Source organism: Numenius arquata, chromosome 15, assembly GCF_964106895.1.
Source record: "Numenius arquata chromosome 15, bNumArq3.hap1.1, whole genome shotgun sequence".
Classification (NCBI taxonomy): Eukaryota; Metazoa; Chordata; class Aves; order Charadriiformes; family Scolopacidae; genus Numenius; species Numenius arquata.
Window position 1 is genome coordinate 5787930 of NC_133590.1, and position 19209 is coordinate 5807138.

Sequence of the window (19209 nt, forward strand, 5' to 3'; positions counted from 1 at the left end):
CATTGGGGGAAATGCTGTTCAGTGGTGATGGATACCATCAACTGGAAGAGTCTTGTCAAGATTTCTACATGGTTCTTGTGATGTTCCCCCTTTGCAGAACAGATGAGATTGGAGTATTTAGTTTCTGATAATAGGACTGAGCTGGTAATAAGCACTTTCCCCACATACTTTAAAATACTGCTTTTCAATTCCAAAGTAAACACTTGGGATTTATTTAGGAAGTTAGGAGTATGTGGAATTGCATTAAAAGGCAGGACAAGTGTCAAGTCCTATCTTGAACAAGTCAGTTCCTAACCTGAAGGGCTAACAAGGAAAGCATGGCATCTCAGTGCAGCACAAGAAACCATCCCAGACCTCCATCAAGATGGTTCCTTTATTCCAACATGAATGGAATTGTGTTGACCAAACACAAAATATTAGATCTGCTCATTCTCATCTTTCTATTGGCAAAAAGTAACTTAAAGCCTAACAACTCAAAGAGCAGCTAATGCACCCTATTATACCTGCAGAGCACAGTTCTATATGATAAGCTCTCCCAGCAGACAAGCAATGAGCAGACATGATTATTGTGGCTGAGGTACCTGGACCAGCTGCACCATTGGCTGCATGATGCTTTGTCCCATGCACCTGCTATGCCTTAACCTTGCTAGACTAACAGCTACATCACCTTCTGAGAAGGCATTTTCTTATATATGGGTTGGTGATTCCATTGGTCTTGTGACACCAACAGAAGTGGTGCTGGTGTAACAGGTGGAAGAAGGGGCAGTTGGGATGCTATCATCTGTCCATTATCATTCACCAATGGAAGTGCCCATCCTCGCTGCCTGTCAACACACACAAACATGCCAGGGACTAGACTACACTAACAACCAGAGCGAGTCAAATGCACCCTTAGTAAAGATTGCCAAAAAAGCAGTACATCTAAGTACAGATTTGTTTTCACATATCATACAAAAGAAATCATGCACAAAACTCAAAAACCCTTTTGATCTCAAGGGACGTATTTGAAAATCTTTTACATAGAACTGCCAACAGCAACGTGAGATCTGTTCCTTCTACTTTCCAGAAGGAACTATGCAGTATGAAGGCAGAAAGTCTCCTGCCAAAACACTGGCTAACTTTTACAAGTTAAGTTGGAATGAAGGACAGCAGGCGGGGGCAGCACATGGAGCAGGAATCAGTGGGAATGGGAGAAACCAACTTCCAAAGAAGCCAAAGGGAGTCAGCAGTTTACAAGGGGCCCTGTGATTCTTGGTCAGGCCAGAGACTCTGAGCTCTCTTAAGATGATATACTGCAGGATATCAGGTGCTAAAAAGTTGCCTCCTTGTGCCTTTTATAACATACAAACCCATTTAAGATCAGCCTTTTGCCACAGGCTGCCAACACCGGCTTAAAAAACAAGCAGCAATGCCATAGTGCAAGCTTCTGTGGGCAGACATGCAAAAGCTTCAGCTGGAAAAAAAATCTGAGGATTTAAATGAATTCTCACATTAGTAAAACTTAAGAAGTTGCTATACATTAACCCATCTGTGATAACTCTCCACATGAGGGCTCCTCATCTTGAGAGAAAATTCAGTTTAAATGCCTCTCAGCATGAGCTAAGGTAAACACAGGTACACTTCAGGTAACTTGCTGCAAGCCAAGAGTGTGTATGACATTGCCCCCTCCTTATCTCAACACTAAGAGCCTACTGCACCTTGGGTCTAAGCCTCAAATCCAAGACGGGCTGCAAACATTCTGCTGCAATTGCTTTGTTAGCCTCAGGAGAGCTTGTTTCTAAAGCTGCATGCTCAAAAGGCAAAAATGCACCAGAGCTCCCCACTGAGACCAGGGCAATCCCTTGTCTGTATCAGCTTTTTTCACAAAGATACAGGAGGGTGTAAAGGCTTCTGGTTTCACTTATATCATCCTTCTAAAAACATAAGCTGCTAGGCTACAGGCTTTTGTAGTCCCCAATTATGTCACTCCTTTCTGAGCCCAGACAGCTATAAGAACTTGTACCTCTACAAATAGCAAGGCAATTCCCTGCCAAATTCAAGAAGGTAAACAAAATACATCTCTCTGGCAAAATGTCTCCACACCAATTTATGTAATTACCTATGTCCCTTCAGAGAGTCTTGTTCACGTATTATAGCTCTGACTCTAAGCATTGAAATACAATTAAACCAGATGTGCCAGACACAATTTGCTGGCTGGCTCATGTCAAACCACCACAGGTGGTGGCTGAGAGAGATGATTTCCATTCAGAGATGCTGAGAAGAAATAGGACAGCGCATGAGTGGAAAGTCACAGCATGGAAAACTACTGCTAGGTAAACTCCTCCATCTATGTCCCAGCAACTGTCTCTACCCACCGAGCATTAGATTTTGTTAATGTTAATGTCTGCCAATTTATCTCCTTCCAAGTCAGTCTGAGTCCTCCTCCAAGATGTTTCAGCAATAACACAGGATTCACCTGTGCATAACCAGGCTTCATTGTTTTTATCCTTTTATCCTCTTTCTGCCTCTTTGTCACCAGCCAGTGCTTCACACCACCAAAGTCCAAAATCCCCAACAGAAAATCCACACTGCTTCTCAAAAAGCTCACACTCATCTTTTTGAATGAAATTAATCCAGCTGTCTGCATCTTAACTTGTAAAATGTTCTCTCCCCGCTAAAGTCTCTTTTTAGCTAGTTCTGGAGATAAAACCACCCTTAAAACCAATTGTTCTGATTACATTATCCCAGTCCACAAATCCTGCTTCCCCCCCCTCTTTTCTTCATTGTCTGCTCTTTCACTTCTCAAGGCCATATCCCACAAACTTAGTTTTCCACCACCATCACCTTATTTTGCTCTATTAGCAACTTCATTTTGCTGCTCCATTCTGCCCAAACTGCCTGGGCTTTCCAGGCAACACCTTAGCAGACTGTTTTTCCAGCTCTAACCTTCCCTATTTTGCCAAGTCTTCTCTCATTCTCATTAGCACATTCCATAACAGAGAGGCTTCCTACCTGCTTAGGACACATCTCTTCACTGGTAGAAAACACTTCAGACCACAGTGTTCTTCTTCAGTTCTCAAGGTTGCTCAATATCAATTTTTTCCAAGCTTACCAACAACCAGAGGTCAGCTTCTCTACTAAAAAGCTGTTCTTCCACAGATTACATACAACTTCATACAGTCCCACCAAAGACTCTTACGTTTCTGCTCTCACCCCTCTTATCTCTTCCTCCTTAATGACTTATTCCTTCCACCTGGGAAAACAAGGAATTACAGCCAGCTGGGCCACCTGCCCTTCATGAGTGGTTACACCCTGAGGCATTCCTTCAAATTGCCTTCTGCTGCCTCTCACCACACCCTAAAATCAATGCTCATCAAGAGTGTGTTTGTACCTGTCTGTACCTTTTCTATTATTATTATTATTTTCCTTTTAGAAGTTAATTATCTAAATCACAAAAAAAACTTCACTAGGCCTGAATCAAGGGATCACATAATCGATGCGTCTGTAAACCTCATGTTTCTGCTGCTTCTTGTTGCCTGTTTACACATTTAAGGAAGAACCAATTATCTAGTCTACCTCCTGCCTAAAGAAGCTACCTGACTTGTATGGAAAGCGATCCAGAGCATTCCCTGTAACTGTTCCTGCAGCGGAGTGGCTCTGCCTGCCAGCCAGATCACAGCTAACTGTGCCTGTCAGTTCTTCCAGCCAGGAATCAAACATGTGAAATCAAACAGTGAAATGTCTTTAAAGCATTTCACTGCTGTAAAAGGAACATTGTACAGGATTTGCAATTATCAGGGAGAAGACATCTCTTTGTTCTGCACTAAAACAATGTCAGCAATTAACACCTTCAGGAGGCTCCTGCTTGGGTGGAAACCACATTCCTTAGGACCTCAGCTGTCAATCTGCTCAGCAGTGAAAGGGGTCAGAATGGTGAAAAATAGCTCTTTGGGTTTTCAAATGTTCCTCTTGCAATCTATTCTCCCCTTGAGTTTCTGGCTAGTTAAGGAGTGGTCAAGCTGCCACACTTCTGATTTGCCACAGAGCTATCCTTAGTAAAGCCGAGACTGTTCCAGGAACAAAAAGGAATATTTGATATTCAGGTTACCTTCACCTTAACTTTATAGCAGCCACTAAGGACCATTTTATAGAAAGCAAAAATTGCTGAGGTTCATTTAAAAACCACCTTCCAAGCTACATTCTCTATCTGAATGCGTCAGAAGCCACACTTTCTGTTCTGTGAGGAATTCATGCAGTATGATGTTTGGTTTCTGTCCCAAGGAGGAAAGGCAAGATCATGAAATTTCCCATGAAAATGAGTATCAGTAAACATTTTCCAGCTGATAATCAATAGCACCAAGGCATCTCCTTTTGATAATGTTTGAACATTAAACATTAATTAAAACATATATAGAGATATTGTTCCTGCCACTCCAGGAGTGTCAGTAATAAAATCCCCACAAATACTGTCTCAGAAAGGAAAACATTGTATTGCCATCTACTTGCCTCCCTGCAGTGGCTTCACTGCCCAAAGAACTTGTTACTTCTGCAAAAGTCCTTCAGTGGCATCCACCATGTGACTAAGGAGACATAGGAAAGAGGAGACAGCTGGAAACAAAATCTCTCCAGGAGGAAGCAAAAATACAGCTTGTTCACAGGGCTTATTCCCACAAGGGAAGGTGGAAGAGGATGGAGGAGCAACAAACTTTTACACCTCCTGGGAATGAGACGATGTATTGTGTAGTGTCCTGTATAGTCTGCATATTCTCATATATTCAGTATAAAAGATGTGTCCCCATGATATAGCGTTAGTATCTTGCCATAATCGTGGTGCCAAAGCAGAGCCAACTGGGAATGTTGCTCTCTATAGCTTTTGACACTATCAGAATGCAGACAATTTTGGTTGATATTCTAGTGTAAAAAATGTCACTGAAAATGACATACCCCCAAGAAATTTCCTGATTTTGACTAGACTGTATTTTCTAATGGAAAATTCTTCTGACAACTTTAATTCCCCAAGTGGCTCTAATACTCATGTTTAATGACTTACGTGTCTCAGTGGTGTTTTCAATTTACTTACGTCATCTGTCCTTTGTAAACTCAACACAGAAGGTGAATATTTAAAACCATCATCTATCTTCTTTTGCCCTTATTGTGATACTGCATTCATTTCCCATACTTTATTATACCATGTATTTCTGCGATGAAGTATTTTCATCTTCTAGCAGCTGCTACTGCATAACATATTTCTGGATCATCTGAGTAGCTTGTTAGGAGGACAAATTTACTAATGGGTTAAAGTTTAATTCGTATCGTACCATCCAAGTTCAGACGTCAACCATACAATTCCATATATTTAAGCAGAAGCATCAAATTACAGAAATCTTTCCTTTTCTCTGAACTCTCTCCAGTGAAGATCTCCATCTGTTTAATAATACAGTATGTCCTTATTTAAACAAAATGCTCTCTATATAGAGGATTAAATACAGGTTTCCTGAGTAACATTTCATAATGAGATGCCGATTCCTTTGTACTATATTCTCTGCTCCTCATAAAATTTCTTTAGGTATGTCTTTGCTCTACTTGCTCATAAAGGTTTGTTTCTCACCAAAATCTACCTTGTCAAACACAAAATTTCTCAGAAATTATTCTTTCTGCCTGGTCTTGCAATACCCCAGCATTAGAAATGAATAGAGATGGATTCTCCTTCTGCTTGCCACAAAGCGGTTCTTGGCTTCATCTAAGTGAGTCCTGATTTACATGAGCAGAAAAGGAGCGCAGATACAGACTCAACATTTCTCCTCAACTCTTTCATTCTGAGATGGTGCCAGACGCAATGGAGATATGGAAAGAATAGAGCAACTACGGAGATGAAATTTTCTTCTCTTTGTGTGTGCGTGTTTCTCTTTCAGTCTGACAGGAGCACTGGTGATTTCTTAACTCTTTTGGGAAGGATATTTGTAAAGTAGTTTGGGGTTTGTTTACTTATTTCCTTTTAGAGCCATCACTCGGATGCCTTGCTGATCAACCTGCTTTAAGACCTTGAATAGCACTGAAGAAAATCAGTGCTGCTGTACTAAGCGCAGGCATTGACAGCGATTTTAAAAGGACAGCCATCAAAGCATAGGCAGATAATCCACAGCACAAACATTTCCTTGAAATACTTGCTACACTTAACATCACTTTAAAAGTTCAAAGAAACATCAGAATATCTTTGGTTAGCTCTGCTTTAAGAGAAAGGTGATGTTGATCTGCACTGAAGCTGTACCTTACCCCTACTGTTCTTTGTGGTGAAAATACAGATGTAATGGGCCTGCCAAGACAGTGCTATTTTCCCGAGAAGGACCAGCACGCCAACAGGACAGGAGAACAGTGGAAATGCAATCAATTCTAACTTGGGATAAAACTAAAAGGAGAGGTGGAGAAGCAAGGGGGAAGCACCAGGAGCATTAATTTCCTTCCTCCGAATCCACACACAAATCAGACAAAACATCAGTATGAATATGTTATTTGCTCCGTTAGATCTTGTGTGTAACTAGATCTTGTGTGCATCTAGATCTTGTGTGCACAGGAAAATCATAAAGACAAGCTTTAACATTATAATGAGCCCTGGACAATGACTTCACTTAAGTCCCCTAGAGCCTGTTACACTTAAGAACATTAAAAAAAATTGGAAGGGACATAAGCCTACCATTTCTGGGCTTTAGACAAATGGTGGCAAAACTGACCCACATCCCTGTAGTGTGGGGATGCTGAATTTTGTCACACCTCAGGTGTGATGGTGTCCAGCAGCTCCTCAGCCATACAAGTAGCCTATTGCAACCCCAGCTCAGGGTCTAATTCTAAGCTGTGTTACAATGAATGCAGTCAAAGGAAGCTGTGGAAAAAGGGAAACAATATGTTTCCTATGGAATTTTTCAGGAAGTTTTTGACAGTGTAAGAGGGAAGAGACTATAGGAACCTGTGTCATAAGGAACTTCTAATGGCTAAATCCACAGAGCCCCAATCCAGTTGTTGCAGAACTGGCCTGTTTCAAGCACTCAAAAAACTCACCAAAAAACCCAAAACCAAAAAAACTTTCATTCTCCGAGTTCATGAGTGGGGCTTTCTTAAGATTTCTCAACTAGCAGTGACCCATTTCTTCATCATGTCCTGGTTTAACTACAGGCACCTTTAAGGTGCTTCTGGTCTTGTTTTCAAATTTCTTCTGCAAGGACAGTATCTGGTATGACCTGGATTTGGAAGGAAGGCTAGCAGGGCAGGAGCCTTCCAGTTGATGCTGGAAGACGTGATGCACAATCCCCTAAACTGGGCATTGTACAGCCACATGTGTTCCCTATCAGGGCTGAACGCACCCTGCATCCTTGTGCCTATACTGGTCTCTCGTCCGTCTGGAAGGCAAGAGGAGAAATGGCAGGTGGACCCAGCAGGACCACCACCTTCACGCCAAAGCTTCAATGTGTTCCTCTCTGTGCAGAGGATATTTCTGCTAACACCTGCAGCATCCCATTTAACTGCTTCCTTGGCCCACCAGAGTAACTGAGATGTTTGACAGCATTGATACAAGCTGCCTTGGCTCATGGGCTGGCCTGTTCATCATGACAATTATTAGGGTTATGTTCACCTTTCATTAATAAAGAAAAATATGCCTTTTCCTGGACCTTCTTCATCAAGGGAAGGAATCAGCACTTGCACACCTACACAGGTGTGTGTGGCCCTTTCCTCACGTATTTATTGTTTTGCATGGTTTTTTAGGAATCATACTCAGCCACCACTGCTTGTCACATTACAATAACGATCGCTGCTTTCAGAAGCCAGTTCAGGTTCTTTAATCATCGCTTCCCTCCAAGTTGTCCATCACAGAGTGGTCGCCAGGCAACAGCATCAACAGACAGGGCCGTGGGTGGCTGGTAAGGAGGAGGAGGAAGATGAAGCACACCAGGGTTTGCAGGGAGGAAAAACTCCTCATGTTCCCATGGGAGAGGGAGGCACGGGAGCTGCTGAATCTATCTGATGGGATCCCAGCCTGCAGCATGATGAAAATAACAGGGATTTTGGTGATTGCAGAACCTAGTGTTTTGGTGGAGGAAGAGAAGATGGCAGGACCCTGGCCCATGGCACAGTAATGCAGAGCTGGGTTCCTTGCTCCTTGCTCCAGCTCCGATAGGTATCCACGGTCCAGTTCTCTCCATCACAGGTGGGATGGCAGGACCCTGCTGTCCTGCTCAGCTCACAGGCACAGCCTGAGGTTAGAGACAGCTGGAATGAACCACATTTATTCCTTTAGCAACTTTAAAATTAGTTGTATGGGAGTGGATGAGGAGGTTTTGAAGAAAAAAAGATAGACCAAGTGTCAACTTATAAAAGTTGAAAATAAAATGGAAGGCAACACTGAACTTGGGGCTTTTCAGCCAAAATGTGAGCTGTAGAATGTTTTGGTTTGGTTTGTTCCGTTATGTTTTTCAGGAGAGACACAATTAAACAGTGTAATTCTGTTTGTCATTTAAACAAACAGAAAAGGAGCAACAGCTGTACCTGCCCAAAGACTGCAGGACTGCATCAAAGCATCTTCGGGTTGCAGTAACCTAAATAGTTACTACCACTCTTCTGTAGAGATGTTTGGCCACTGGATCGAGGCTAAGCCCAGATCGATGTTCTTCGTATCTCTAGCCCAGGCTCTGTCCTTCTTAACATCTTTAGGGGAGTGTTGAAACACACACAAATGAAGTGGAGGAGGTGTAGTGCAGTCCCTTCCCATGGGCGCGATCCTGAGCCAGAATACCATCTCAGGAAATAAATACCCTCAAAACTCCTCTAACTAGTGACATCTCACCACAGAGCTATGCATTTTGGTACTAAGTTTAATGCACCTGCTCTTTTGCAGACATGTCTGTATCTCTTTTATTTGCACATTTACTCTCTCCTATTAAAAACATAGTATTATTATGTTTTATTCAATCAAAGTAAGATCTAACTTTGATTTGCAGATAACCATTGCCCAAATTTTATTTTGTTTCCAAAATGACCAATTTAAAGCTTTTATCTTTTGTCTATAGAAAAGTATTTTTTTCATGGAAACCTAAACTAAAACTCAACAGAAAGCAAATTAATTTTCCATATTATATTCTTTGGCATATAGACCTTGATTTTCACCATAAGTATGATTTTTAACGCAGAAAAAAATATATTTACACATATACATAGGTAAATTCTTCAGAAAATAAGGCCCTCTAATATTCATTTGAATATTCAGTGGAATTCAATTCTCCGAAATTCTCTGAAATACTCTCTGAAAACAGGCCTGTGTTTTTCAGAGAATATTCAGTGAACAGTACTAGCAACATTCTTGGCCAAGGCCAGGAATATTAAGCTGTTTCTAAAGGTTTATACTGACCCAGTCACATACACAAAAAGGGAGCATATGACCTCCTTCATCTACTGAAAACATACCTTGGATTTAAAATAAAAATCTTCCATGCAACATCTACTCCAAATGTTTAAATGGGGTCCATTCCCACATCACTGGGGAATTTCCCACTGATTTCTGGATCAAGAACTTTATGATTACTTCACCGCCCCCCCAAAAAGTGTACCTGAGAAAATCACATATTGAGCAGGGACAATTTATGAAGAGAAAAACAAGCCTACATTTGTTATATAAAATATCTCCCTTGAATTATTTTCTCAACCTTAAATGTAGTGGGGGAGGTGAGAATAAGGGAGGAAGAGAAACATTTGGGGAAAGACAAATTTTCCCAATTGGGTTATATTGGGTTATCTAAATAGCCTGAGTTTTTCTAACAAGGCCTTCACTTCCTCCTGAAGGCCTGCATGAAAATGATCTGCAAGAGCTCATGGCACTACTGTTCTTAAATAGTCACCAGCAAAGGTGATATAAAACCTAATACAAATGTACTGGATGCACTCCAGTATTTTTGCCAGCCCAGACAGTGCAAGAGTATTTTCCCTACCTTGCTGCTTCTGCATTAGGGAATGCTTTTTTCTTTTAAAAAAAGCTTTTTTAATTTAATTTAATTTTTTTATGACAGCAACTTCTCTGGGGGTGAAGGTGGGTGGTGGTTGCTGTTACCACGTAATTGGCTGCCTTATGGTCTCCTCATCCTGCCCTGAGGTTCCTCAGCCACACTTCCCAGCAGCACAACATGGGTTAAATCCCTTCATCCCACCCCAGACACTTGCTTGAGGTGGGCTTTGTCTCCTCTTGGCTATCTCTGATGTTTCCCTCCAGGAACAGAGAAATCTCAAGGCCTGTGACTCCCTTCACCTTCGTGCCCCTGCAGAAGCAGCTCTGCTCCTAACTCCTAACCCCAGCACAAGGGGATAGCACTGGGGGCCCTCCCCCAGCACGGGCTGCTCATGGCAGGGATACTTGGCACTGACATCCCTCTGTAGCAGCAGAAATAGGTCCCATTTTTCCACCTTCTTCCCCGCGACTGCTTAAATCTCATCTCTTTTCTCAGCCTTCTCCTTCCCGCTCGCCCCGTGTCAGGGGGACCTCAGCACATCCTGCCCTGAGCATGTCCCTGACACAACAGCACACAGGGGAGAAGTTCAGAGGCAGCTTTGAGTCCGTTGTGCTGTCACAGGAGAACATCACTCCCTTATTTAGGGATGCGTCGTGAGGTTAAATTAAGTTCTTGGAGACCCTCTAAAAGAAAGGAATTATATTTTAGGACATATCCTAAAATACCCTGTTTCTTCTCAAAGTACTTTCTTTTTATGTTCCTCAAGGAGAGAAAGTGCAGCACCAAGTAAAAGTGTTATTATGTTACCAGCACTGAGAATTGGGGATTAAGGGCTCTCATGTTAACTGTTGTTTGATTTAAGAGACAGCCAAAAAAATTGCAAGTGGCACGAAAATCATTTTATTGCATCAACTTTTATATGCATTTAAAATTCCAAAATAATTAGTCTATCACCCAATGCTGCCATTTGAATTGGAATCAAAGCCCATTTTCATTTAACATAGAAATGTCAATTAGAGCTGCGGGAGTCATTGATTTTTTGGTTTGCTGGCCAGATATTAAAAAAAAAAAAAAAAGGGAGAGAGAGAAAAGAAGTGCCTTGTGTCAGTCTGATTTTTTTTTTTTCCTCTTCCTATGAAATAAAAACTTGAATGTAGCTTTGGTTCTGGATGAACAGGATCCAGCAGATAGATTTTTTAACAATATCAGTTGCCCAAATATATGCAAATATAGTTTGAGATGTCCAACTATTCCCAGGCCTGGCCATCAGGTAGGATGCAGAACCCACAGGACGCCCGTGCCCTGTGAAGCAGCAGTTAGAGGCCAGACCATCTCAAGTGTCATTAGATGCCTCCGTGTGGGACAATTCATCAAGGTTTTTGTGTCACTGGATCATTTTTAAATGCAGAACAAAAGAATTGGAAGTCCATTCAAAAAATGCTGCCTTGAAACAAAGCAATGAAAAAAACCATTACATTTAAACTCTCAAGATTTTGGCTCGTTTGGGGCTGTTTCTGAAGAGCCTTGGGATCAAAAGGAAATCATGTGAAATCTATGAAATGCTCTGGCCAAGCTAGAACAGCATTTTTCAGGGAAAGAGGTCTTTGATGGGACAGTTTCACTTGCCTCGCTGGAGCTCCACGCAACATGAGGGTTGTGTTCAGTCCGGCATAGTAAGAAAAGCCCAGAGGACACAAGATTGGCCAAGGCCAATGCTAATCTTGCAGCCTTTGGTGTGTATAGCCGTATCACAACAGGATGGGTCAGAATAGTCTCTAACCTCTCCAGAATGAGTTGAGGACTCCTGACCTCTTTGTTTCCCCCTCTGGACAGACCTCATCATGATTGCCAGGTCAGAGAAACACAAAAGTCTTATCTGAAGTCAGGAGGAAAGGGAGAAAACCCTTTTCTATTATAAAGTACAGTATTAAGAAGATTGAAAACTATAACCCTATTGCTTTATACAGTTTATAGCCTCTTGATATTGTGTGAATGCCAGTTGCAACTGTCAGAGCTCTTCTATTATTCTCCTTAATCTCCCCTTGTGATGGGATTTGCATATCCCACCTGTCAGTCCAGGTGGAAGCTCCTCACCATCTCCCAAACTCTTTTCCAGAGACTAGATTCGCACAATGACAAGCCTTTCTTCTACTCCTCACGGATTCTCCTTCACCCACTGCTTTTTCTCAGCACACAGCTATTCTTATTAACAATTTCCCACATACCCTATTTCATATTCTGGATATGAAAAGCCTACATTTTAGCCAGTTAAGAAATATATCCAGAAATGGGTTGCAACACAGAAGAAATACTACAGCTATTGTCCTATTTTTGCCAAATCATACACACAGGAAAAAAAAAACAACACACCACCAAAAAAACCAAAAAACCCTCAGAACTTTCTGGTTAAAGAAAAATTCCTACTCAAAGTTACAGGAAATTTTCTGATGTTTTCTCTCACTGAAGGTTTGTTTTTAAAGGAGGGTTCAGAACAAGAATGGATGTAAAGTATTTCATGATCTACACAGTAGCCAATCTAGTTCAGAAGATCAAAATTTGAAACAGAGGGGACTTTCAGCAATACTTTGATTTACACTTGATTTTTTCTGGTTTAAATCCCAGTCTTTGTTTCCTCAATCTTTACCCAGCCCTTCCTAAATACGTTCTCATTAGCTCTAGCAAGAGATTAGCCTGAAACAGTCTCAGCATCTGGTGTATAATACTATTAATACTGTTATATATTGTTGTAATATGTAAGCAATACATATACTACATCTCACTGAAGCGTTTTAATGCAGGCATCCTTCTCAGATGAATCTTTTTTTGGGACCTGTTTCCTGCACCCTAGGAACCAATCTAAATGCAAAGCGACTGACGGTGGGGTCATTCCTCACCGTGCGTCTCACCGTGCAGCTGGCTCTGGGCTCCACAGTCATATTCATTTCTCTAAAACTCCTCCTTTATAATAATGCAATTGCCTTGGGAGGAAGGGAGCAACGAGCGCAGTGTCGTACAAGTTGATGTCGGTCACTCACAGGATGATGCTGGCAGGTTCTTCATCCAGCCCCAGTAGTTTTACATTGGACCCACAGCTCTGCCAGCAAGGGACGGACAGTGAGTACCAACTAGAGCCAGTTGTATGAACACAGCATCTAAGCAAAGAAGCCTCAGAGGGAGAAGATGCAAGGAATTAACACTTTGATTTTTATTCTCCATTCTGGTCTGAACAGAGGAACACTGGCAATTTAAGATACTTTTACCATGTCTTTACTGTCTCACTTGTAAAAGGGAATAAATTCGTTATCATCTGCATGGAATTGTGTTTATCAAAAGCAAAAAATCTGATTCAAATGCAAGCTCTCGGGAGCCTGACTCCTAGAAATTCACAGTTCACTTTCCACAATCTGTCTTACAAGCGGATACAGAAAGAACAGTTCTTGCTTGATTTAGCAAACCAGAGGCTGAAAGGGAATATGATCACTGCCTGTAAAATAATTCCAGGGGGCATAAATGCCAGGGAGGGAAAATAACTTTAATTAAAAAGCACATGTACAAATTAAAAAAAAAAAAAAAAAAAAAAAATTAAATTGCCCAACAGAACAGAAATCAAGCAGAAGTTTCCAAAAACCAAAAGATGAAGGCTTGGAACAGCTACCATAAAAGGAAGAAGGCAATAGGAGGGTGGGTTGAAGGAAACCCAACTGGTTTTAAGACGCAATTTGATCGGTTTATGGCTGTAGGATGCAGTACGTGCTGCAGCCCTCAACCCTTCTTGAAGTTCCTTATTCATAAATTAGGTTTGAATGCTTCAACTGAAAATCTAACACCAGGTTACAGTGCATTGGAAAAACATAGGTGCTTTGTTATTCTGCCTTACCTTTGCTCAGTATGTTCTGTCAATAGCATCAAGTTAAAATCTTTCAAGTAATACCTAATGTGGAGTCTCATCTTGCGTAAAAGCTCTCCCATAAGAGACCTAACTCTTCCCCTGTTGTCTGGTGTAATCACCTGACAACAGCAATGACGACCTTGCAGGCTTCCTCCTGCGCTGGACCCATCAGTTGTATTGATTTTCTACTGTGGATGGAATATAAAACCTGTCTGGCCATGGTTGTTTTGCATCTGGTCCAGACTCCCTCTCCATCAGTCTGTTGAGGATCTTCTGTTGTAGAGGACCTAGAAGAAGCTCAGCTTTGTCTTTCCAGCCACGTAAATCACAGAAGTTTGAACCAGCTGTTTAAAGGTATCATGGCCATGTAAAAGCCAACGCCCACTGTACAACGGGGTACATACTCAAAATCTTTGCAAAATACACCATCCCAGGAGATCATTCTGTCCAGAGCAAGGGAAAAGTAAACTGCCTTATTAAGTGAGTGTGAAACCCACGTGGCTTTCTTTCACAGCACCACATACAGCACACATGCGCACATATAGCACGAGCTATAGTATCGAGGCTCCTGCTCAGATTCCCTTGTCTTCTGACCCCCTCCAATTTTTTTGCTGCTTCTCCAGGGTACTTTCAAAGGAATGAGTAAGGCACTAATCTCACTGCAAGCCATTCTAGGATAGAAGCAGTCTTGGTTTCTTTTAAGGTCTGAGAACCATCCATATCCCAAAAGTTCATAATGGACGTTTCCGATAGATTTGCTTCTTTACATTTAAACCAAGTCTCTCTTTTGGCTCCAGACACAACCTCCACTAGCTGTTTTCTCCTAGTCTACAGCAGAGCATTAATGGAGCTATGAGGAATCTCATCTACTGTGTTTGGATACACCATATCAGGAAGCATGTTTGATATCTCTGAAAGCTAGGAAACCTGCCGATTTCCACATCGATAATGACATTTCTCAGTGGAGCAAAGAGGCAGGAGATCTCGCTTGTGTGTCTTGTAGCAGAGATTTGAGAAAGATTTTCTCTCATAGGATCTTTTACTCCAGTTTCTACAGAGATGAGTGAAAAGACTCTCAGGATGTATCAATGCAGGTAAATTAAGCAAAACAGGACATATCCACAGACTCAATAGTCTATATTCCTATTATCCTGTCAAAATGGTTCCAGGCAGGGTGCTGGAATGGGCCAGTTAACACCTTCCTGGATCATTCCCAGACACTCTGGGACTTCGTACAAGCCAGAGACCATTTCCAGCACCCAATTTAGCTGCAACCACCCTTCTCTGTTTTACAGACTGAAAAAGCTCAGGATTGCGGAGATGCCAGATGGCCTTGTGTGGCCTCGCTCACCTCCACTGGAGTCAAAGAAAGCCTGAGGCTCACCGGTATTTTAATACAACACCAGATACACTCCCGGTTTCATCCTCATCAGTTACCTAACAATCCAGGCTCCCTACACCTACACTCTCCTCCAGGGAGCTCCTGCTGACTCCACCAGTGAAAAAGCCAAGGTAGACAGGAGGGATGAGTGCACTAGTGTGACCCTACAGATGTGAGCTGAGCACACTCCAAATGTCTGGATACACACACGGTGCTGTCCAGGTAAGATGTCCAGGGAGTACCTAAAGTCATTGATGAGCCAAAATAATCCCCGATGTAAGACAATTTATGTTGGTGGAATTACACCAGGATGACTTGGACTACTATTTTTTATTCTTATTGTACCTGTGTCCAAGCATACAGCAAGTTCATCCTCAGAGCAGAATGCCATCACTTAGATGGTGCACACGCTCAACATGAAATCACAGCCAAGCCTGAAAGAAGCTGCAGACACCGAGAACAATCCCTTACAGAAATCAAAGTCCAAACCGCTACCAAAATAAGGGAACCACTTAGGCTGGCAGAATCTGGTACATTGCATTAGAAAAACTTGGCAGTGACAGGGCTTTAGTTTTCCAGCTTTTCCATCTAAAGGGATCTCAAATATTTTTTTTGTTTGTTTTGGATTTTTCCTGTAGTCATTGAGATGAGGCAAATTGCGACCATCTTCACAGTGCCCCTGTGCCTGGGTAAAAGGCAAAAGCTGTTGAACAGCAGCAGGTACACAGCGCATAAGAATGAAAACGTGAGGAGTTGTGTTACGTCCCCCTGCCAGGGCAGGGAATCACACTGCTGGGGTGCAGCCAGGGCACCGGGGTTACACAGCGTCCCTCGCAACCAGCCCCATGGGATCCTCTGCTACCCCCACACAGGCAGTACTACATACATTGTACCCTAACGGAAGGATTTCACACTAACCCCCTCCCAGTCCCAGCTCCTTCACAGACAAGTACCCAAAAACCTCCATGCAGAGACACGGGGTCAGTGCCACTTTGGGCAACCTACTGAACACATACCATTGCTTTGGCTGAGCCCGGCCAAGCCTGTTGTGTATCCAAGTCCTGCTGGGGTCCAGCTTCATTTAGTGTTGTGAAGGGGCTGCAATCAGGGCACAAGATGGCACAGCGCTGCTAGAAGCCCCAGCAGCAAAGTGGGAGCATAATCTCCCCATACGCAATGCAACCTGCAGCTCTTTGCGAAGGACAGCAACAAATTATTTCCCCACAGCTCCCTGAAAACATGTGTACACCAAGACACGCAGAAAGTAAATCAGCCCCTAGCATTGTCCATACTATCACAGTGGGCAGAAACATATATACATGTATATGTATACCTAAGCACATGTATAATAAAACACATATATAGTAACAATCTATGTGTCTTGATAAATGTGCAGATTAAACATAGTGAGAGACCAGAAAAACTGATGCCTGCAGGGTGATTCTTTATATCAGAAGCTTTTTTCTTAGCAAATGGGTCACTTTAAACCAGTGTCAGCCTCAATTCAATTTGTATGAACAGACCTGAGTTCCTACAAGGCAGCTTCTGTTTGCACAACTACGTAAGAGACAGGCTAGCCGAGTTGCGAAGAAAGAGGAAAGTCCTTCAAAACAGAGATGACAAGTATTCCTCTGTCAATTAATTGATGAAGAAGCTCCTGATGAGACCATAAAACCATGTCCCAATTAACTAGGGCTGAACCCCACAGTGAGGTGCTTATGACATCCGCTGTAATTCTAAGTCAGGTGGCTATGATATACCTCAATACAATCTATACCAAAAGGAATTCATAATGATTAGACCATTATTTCAAAACGTTACTAGGCTCCTAGTGCTAAAAGCTGAAAGGGAGGCCAAGGATTTCTGCCAAGCAGCCTGAAACCTTCTGGCATTACAGCTGCAGACACCTTAGAGGAGAAGAGCCCAGGTCCCCCTTTCCCGTGGGAAGTTGTAAGGGCAAGGACCGTGTCGAGCCAGCATTCCTTTCTCTCTTATTAACTGTCTCTAAGATGTAAAGTGAGAGAAGTTGGAGCATTCACACAGACCAATCCCCCCACTTTTGCTAGTCCAGGAGCAGAGTTAACGGCAGGCAGAAAGCCTCACTCCGGTCAATTCATTCTGCCTTCCCCAGGGCTCAGCCCTCCAGCTCCAGGCTGCCTCTGCAGCGGAGGCCACAGGGATACAGGGCTTGGGTTAACTTGGTAGCTTTGATGCCATGCCTATTGCTCCAGCCTGGAAACCAGTCACCTACTTCTCTGCCTGGTTTTGTTCTGCTTGGCTCATGTCGGAGCCGTTCTGCTGCTATTCACAAAAACCATCCAGGTTACGGGGAAGGAACAAGAAGTCTCTCGTTTTAACACCTCGGTGACAAGCGGCAAAAAGCAGCTTTATCCCCTGCACAGAAGCACCTCAGAGATGAAGTCCAGAAGCCCTCCAGCATCTCCCCATCAGCAGGGCCTGGGGATGAGCCCTTGGGCTGACGTGGGTTCCTAGGGCTGGGAGGAGGAGGAGCAGCACCAGAGGGGTTTTCCCAGGCCTTGCTCGCAGCTCAGCCTCCCAGGCTCCCGGCGGGGGTTAGCCTGGGGAGGAGGCAGGGTGCGAGGACGGATCTCCCCCAAGATCGACCTCTCCCCGCCCTGCCGTGGGCAGCGGCAGCGGTTTATCCCTCTCTGCCCCCAGGATGAGGGAGAAAGGGGCTGGAGGGGGCTGTGCTCCGGTTTATCCCTCTCTGCCTTCAGGGCGAAGGAGAAGGGGGTCGGAGGGGGGCTGTGCTCAGCGGGCGGGCGGCGGAAAGTTTTTTTGCTCCAGAAGAATGGCCCTTTTGAAGCACTTCTGCCCCGCTGCACACTGCTAAGCGAAGCCAATCCCCGGCGCCCGGAGGCGCAAAATTCCCCCCATCGAAGAAGAAAAACCCAGCATCCCCCACCCCCTATCCCACCCCACCCCCTCCAAAAAAAAGAAAAAAAAAAAAAAAAAAAAAAAAAAAGAAAAGCAAAACCAAGGGAAATCGGGACGAAAGCCCACCCTCCGCCCACACCCCCGGTACTCACGCTGCTGTTGTGCCCCGACCAGTGCACCATGGCTTGGTTGTGCGCCGAGTCGCCGGCCAGGGCGAAGGTGGTGCTGCCCAGCCGCAGCTCCTCCAGCCCGAAGCGGGCGGCGCCGGCCTCTCCCGGCTCCCGCCCCGCCGCGCCCCGCGGGACGCGACCCCGCCGCCGTCGGCCTGACCCCGGCCGACCGACCGCCGGGGGAGACCCCCGGCCCCGGAGAGGATGGTCCTCGGCAGGAGTCGCCGCCGCCGCCTCTCGGGGCCGGCTTTCCTCGGTGACTTCCTCGGGCTCCCTCGTCAATCGCCGGGTCTCCCAGCCGCTGAATTTCGTCCCCGCGGGAGCAGGGGCGAGGGTCGCTTGCAGCCCGGCATCCTCCGCCTCCATCCCGGCCCCTTGCCCTCTCTCACCTCCCTTCTCCCCGGGGAAGCTTGTCTGCTCCTTTTCTCCTCTGTCGGTCCTCAAATGCATTAACAATCCCTGCTGCGGATGTTGCTGCTGCGGCTTCACCTGGGAATGGCAGGATCTGCAAGTTATTTCTGCACCCGTAAAGCCAAAAGTGAAGAGAAAAAGCCATGTCCAGTACAGGAGAGCAACGTGCCAGGCTGGGTACCAGCCAGCAACTTTTTCCATCGCTGCTGACTGCTGATGAGTGCGAGTGAGAAAGAGCAGGAAAGAGAGCAGGAGCGAGAGAGCAGGGTGCTGCCGATTTACCCGCCGCGGGGTAAACACAGCGAGAACTCCATAAAGTTTCAGACTCTGCTGTATTAAATGCAGCTGGGGGGTAGGGGAGATTGCTTTCTTTCCCCCTCTTTTTATTTTCCTTGTTTTCTTGTCCTTCTTTTGCACTTTTCCCTTTTTTTCCTCTTTTTTTTCCTCCTCTTTTTCTTTTTTTTTTTTTTTTTTCCGCGCCCCCCCCCCTCCCTC

General features: G+C 44.0%; 1 protein-coding gene across 1 annotated transcript in view; it reads right to left on the minus strand.

Annotated features, from left to right (window-relative positions):
• The window catches only part of LOC141472229 (VPS10 domain-containing receptor SorCS1-like), a 305706-nt gene extending 286791 nt beyond the window's left edge, over window positions 1-18915 (minus strand). Inside the window, exon 1 of the mRNA XM_074159099.1 lies at window positions 18286-18915. Within this exon, the coding sequence (XP_074015200.1) occupies window positions 18286-18915 (630 nt within the window). The remainder of the gene's footprint in view (window positions 1-18285) is intronic.
• Window positions 18916-19209: the final 294 nt, after the last annotated feature.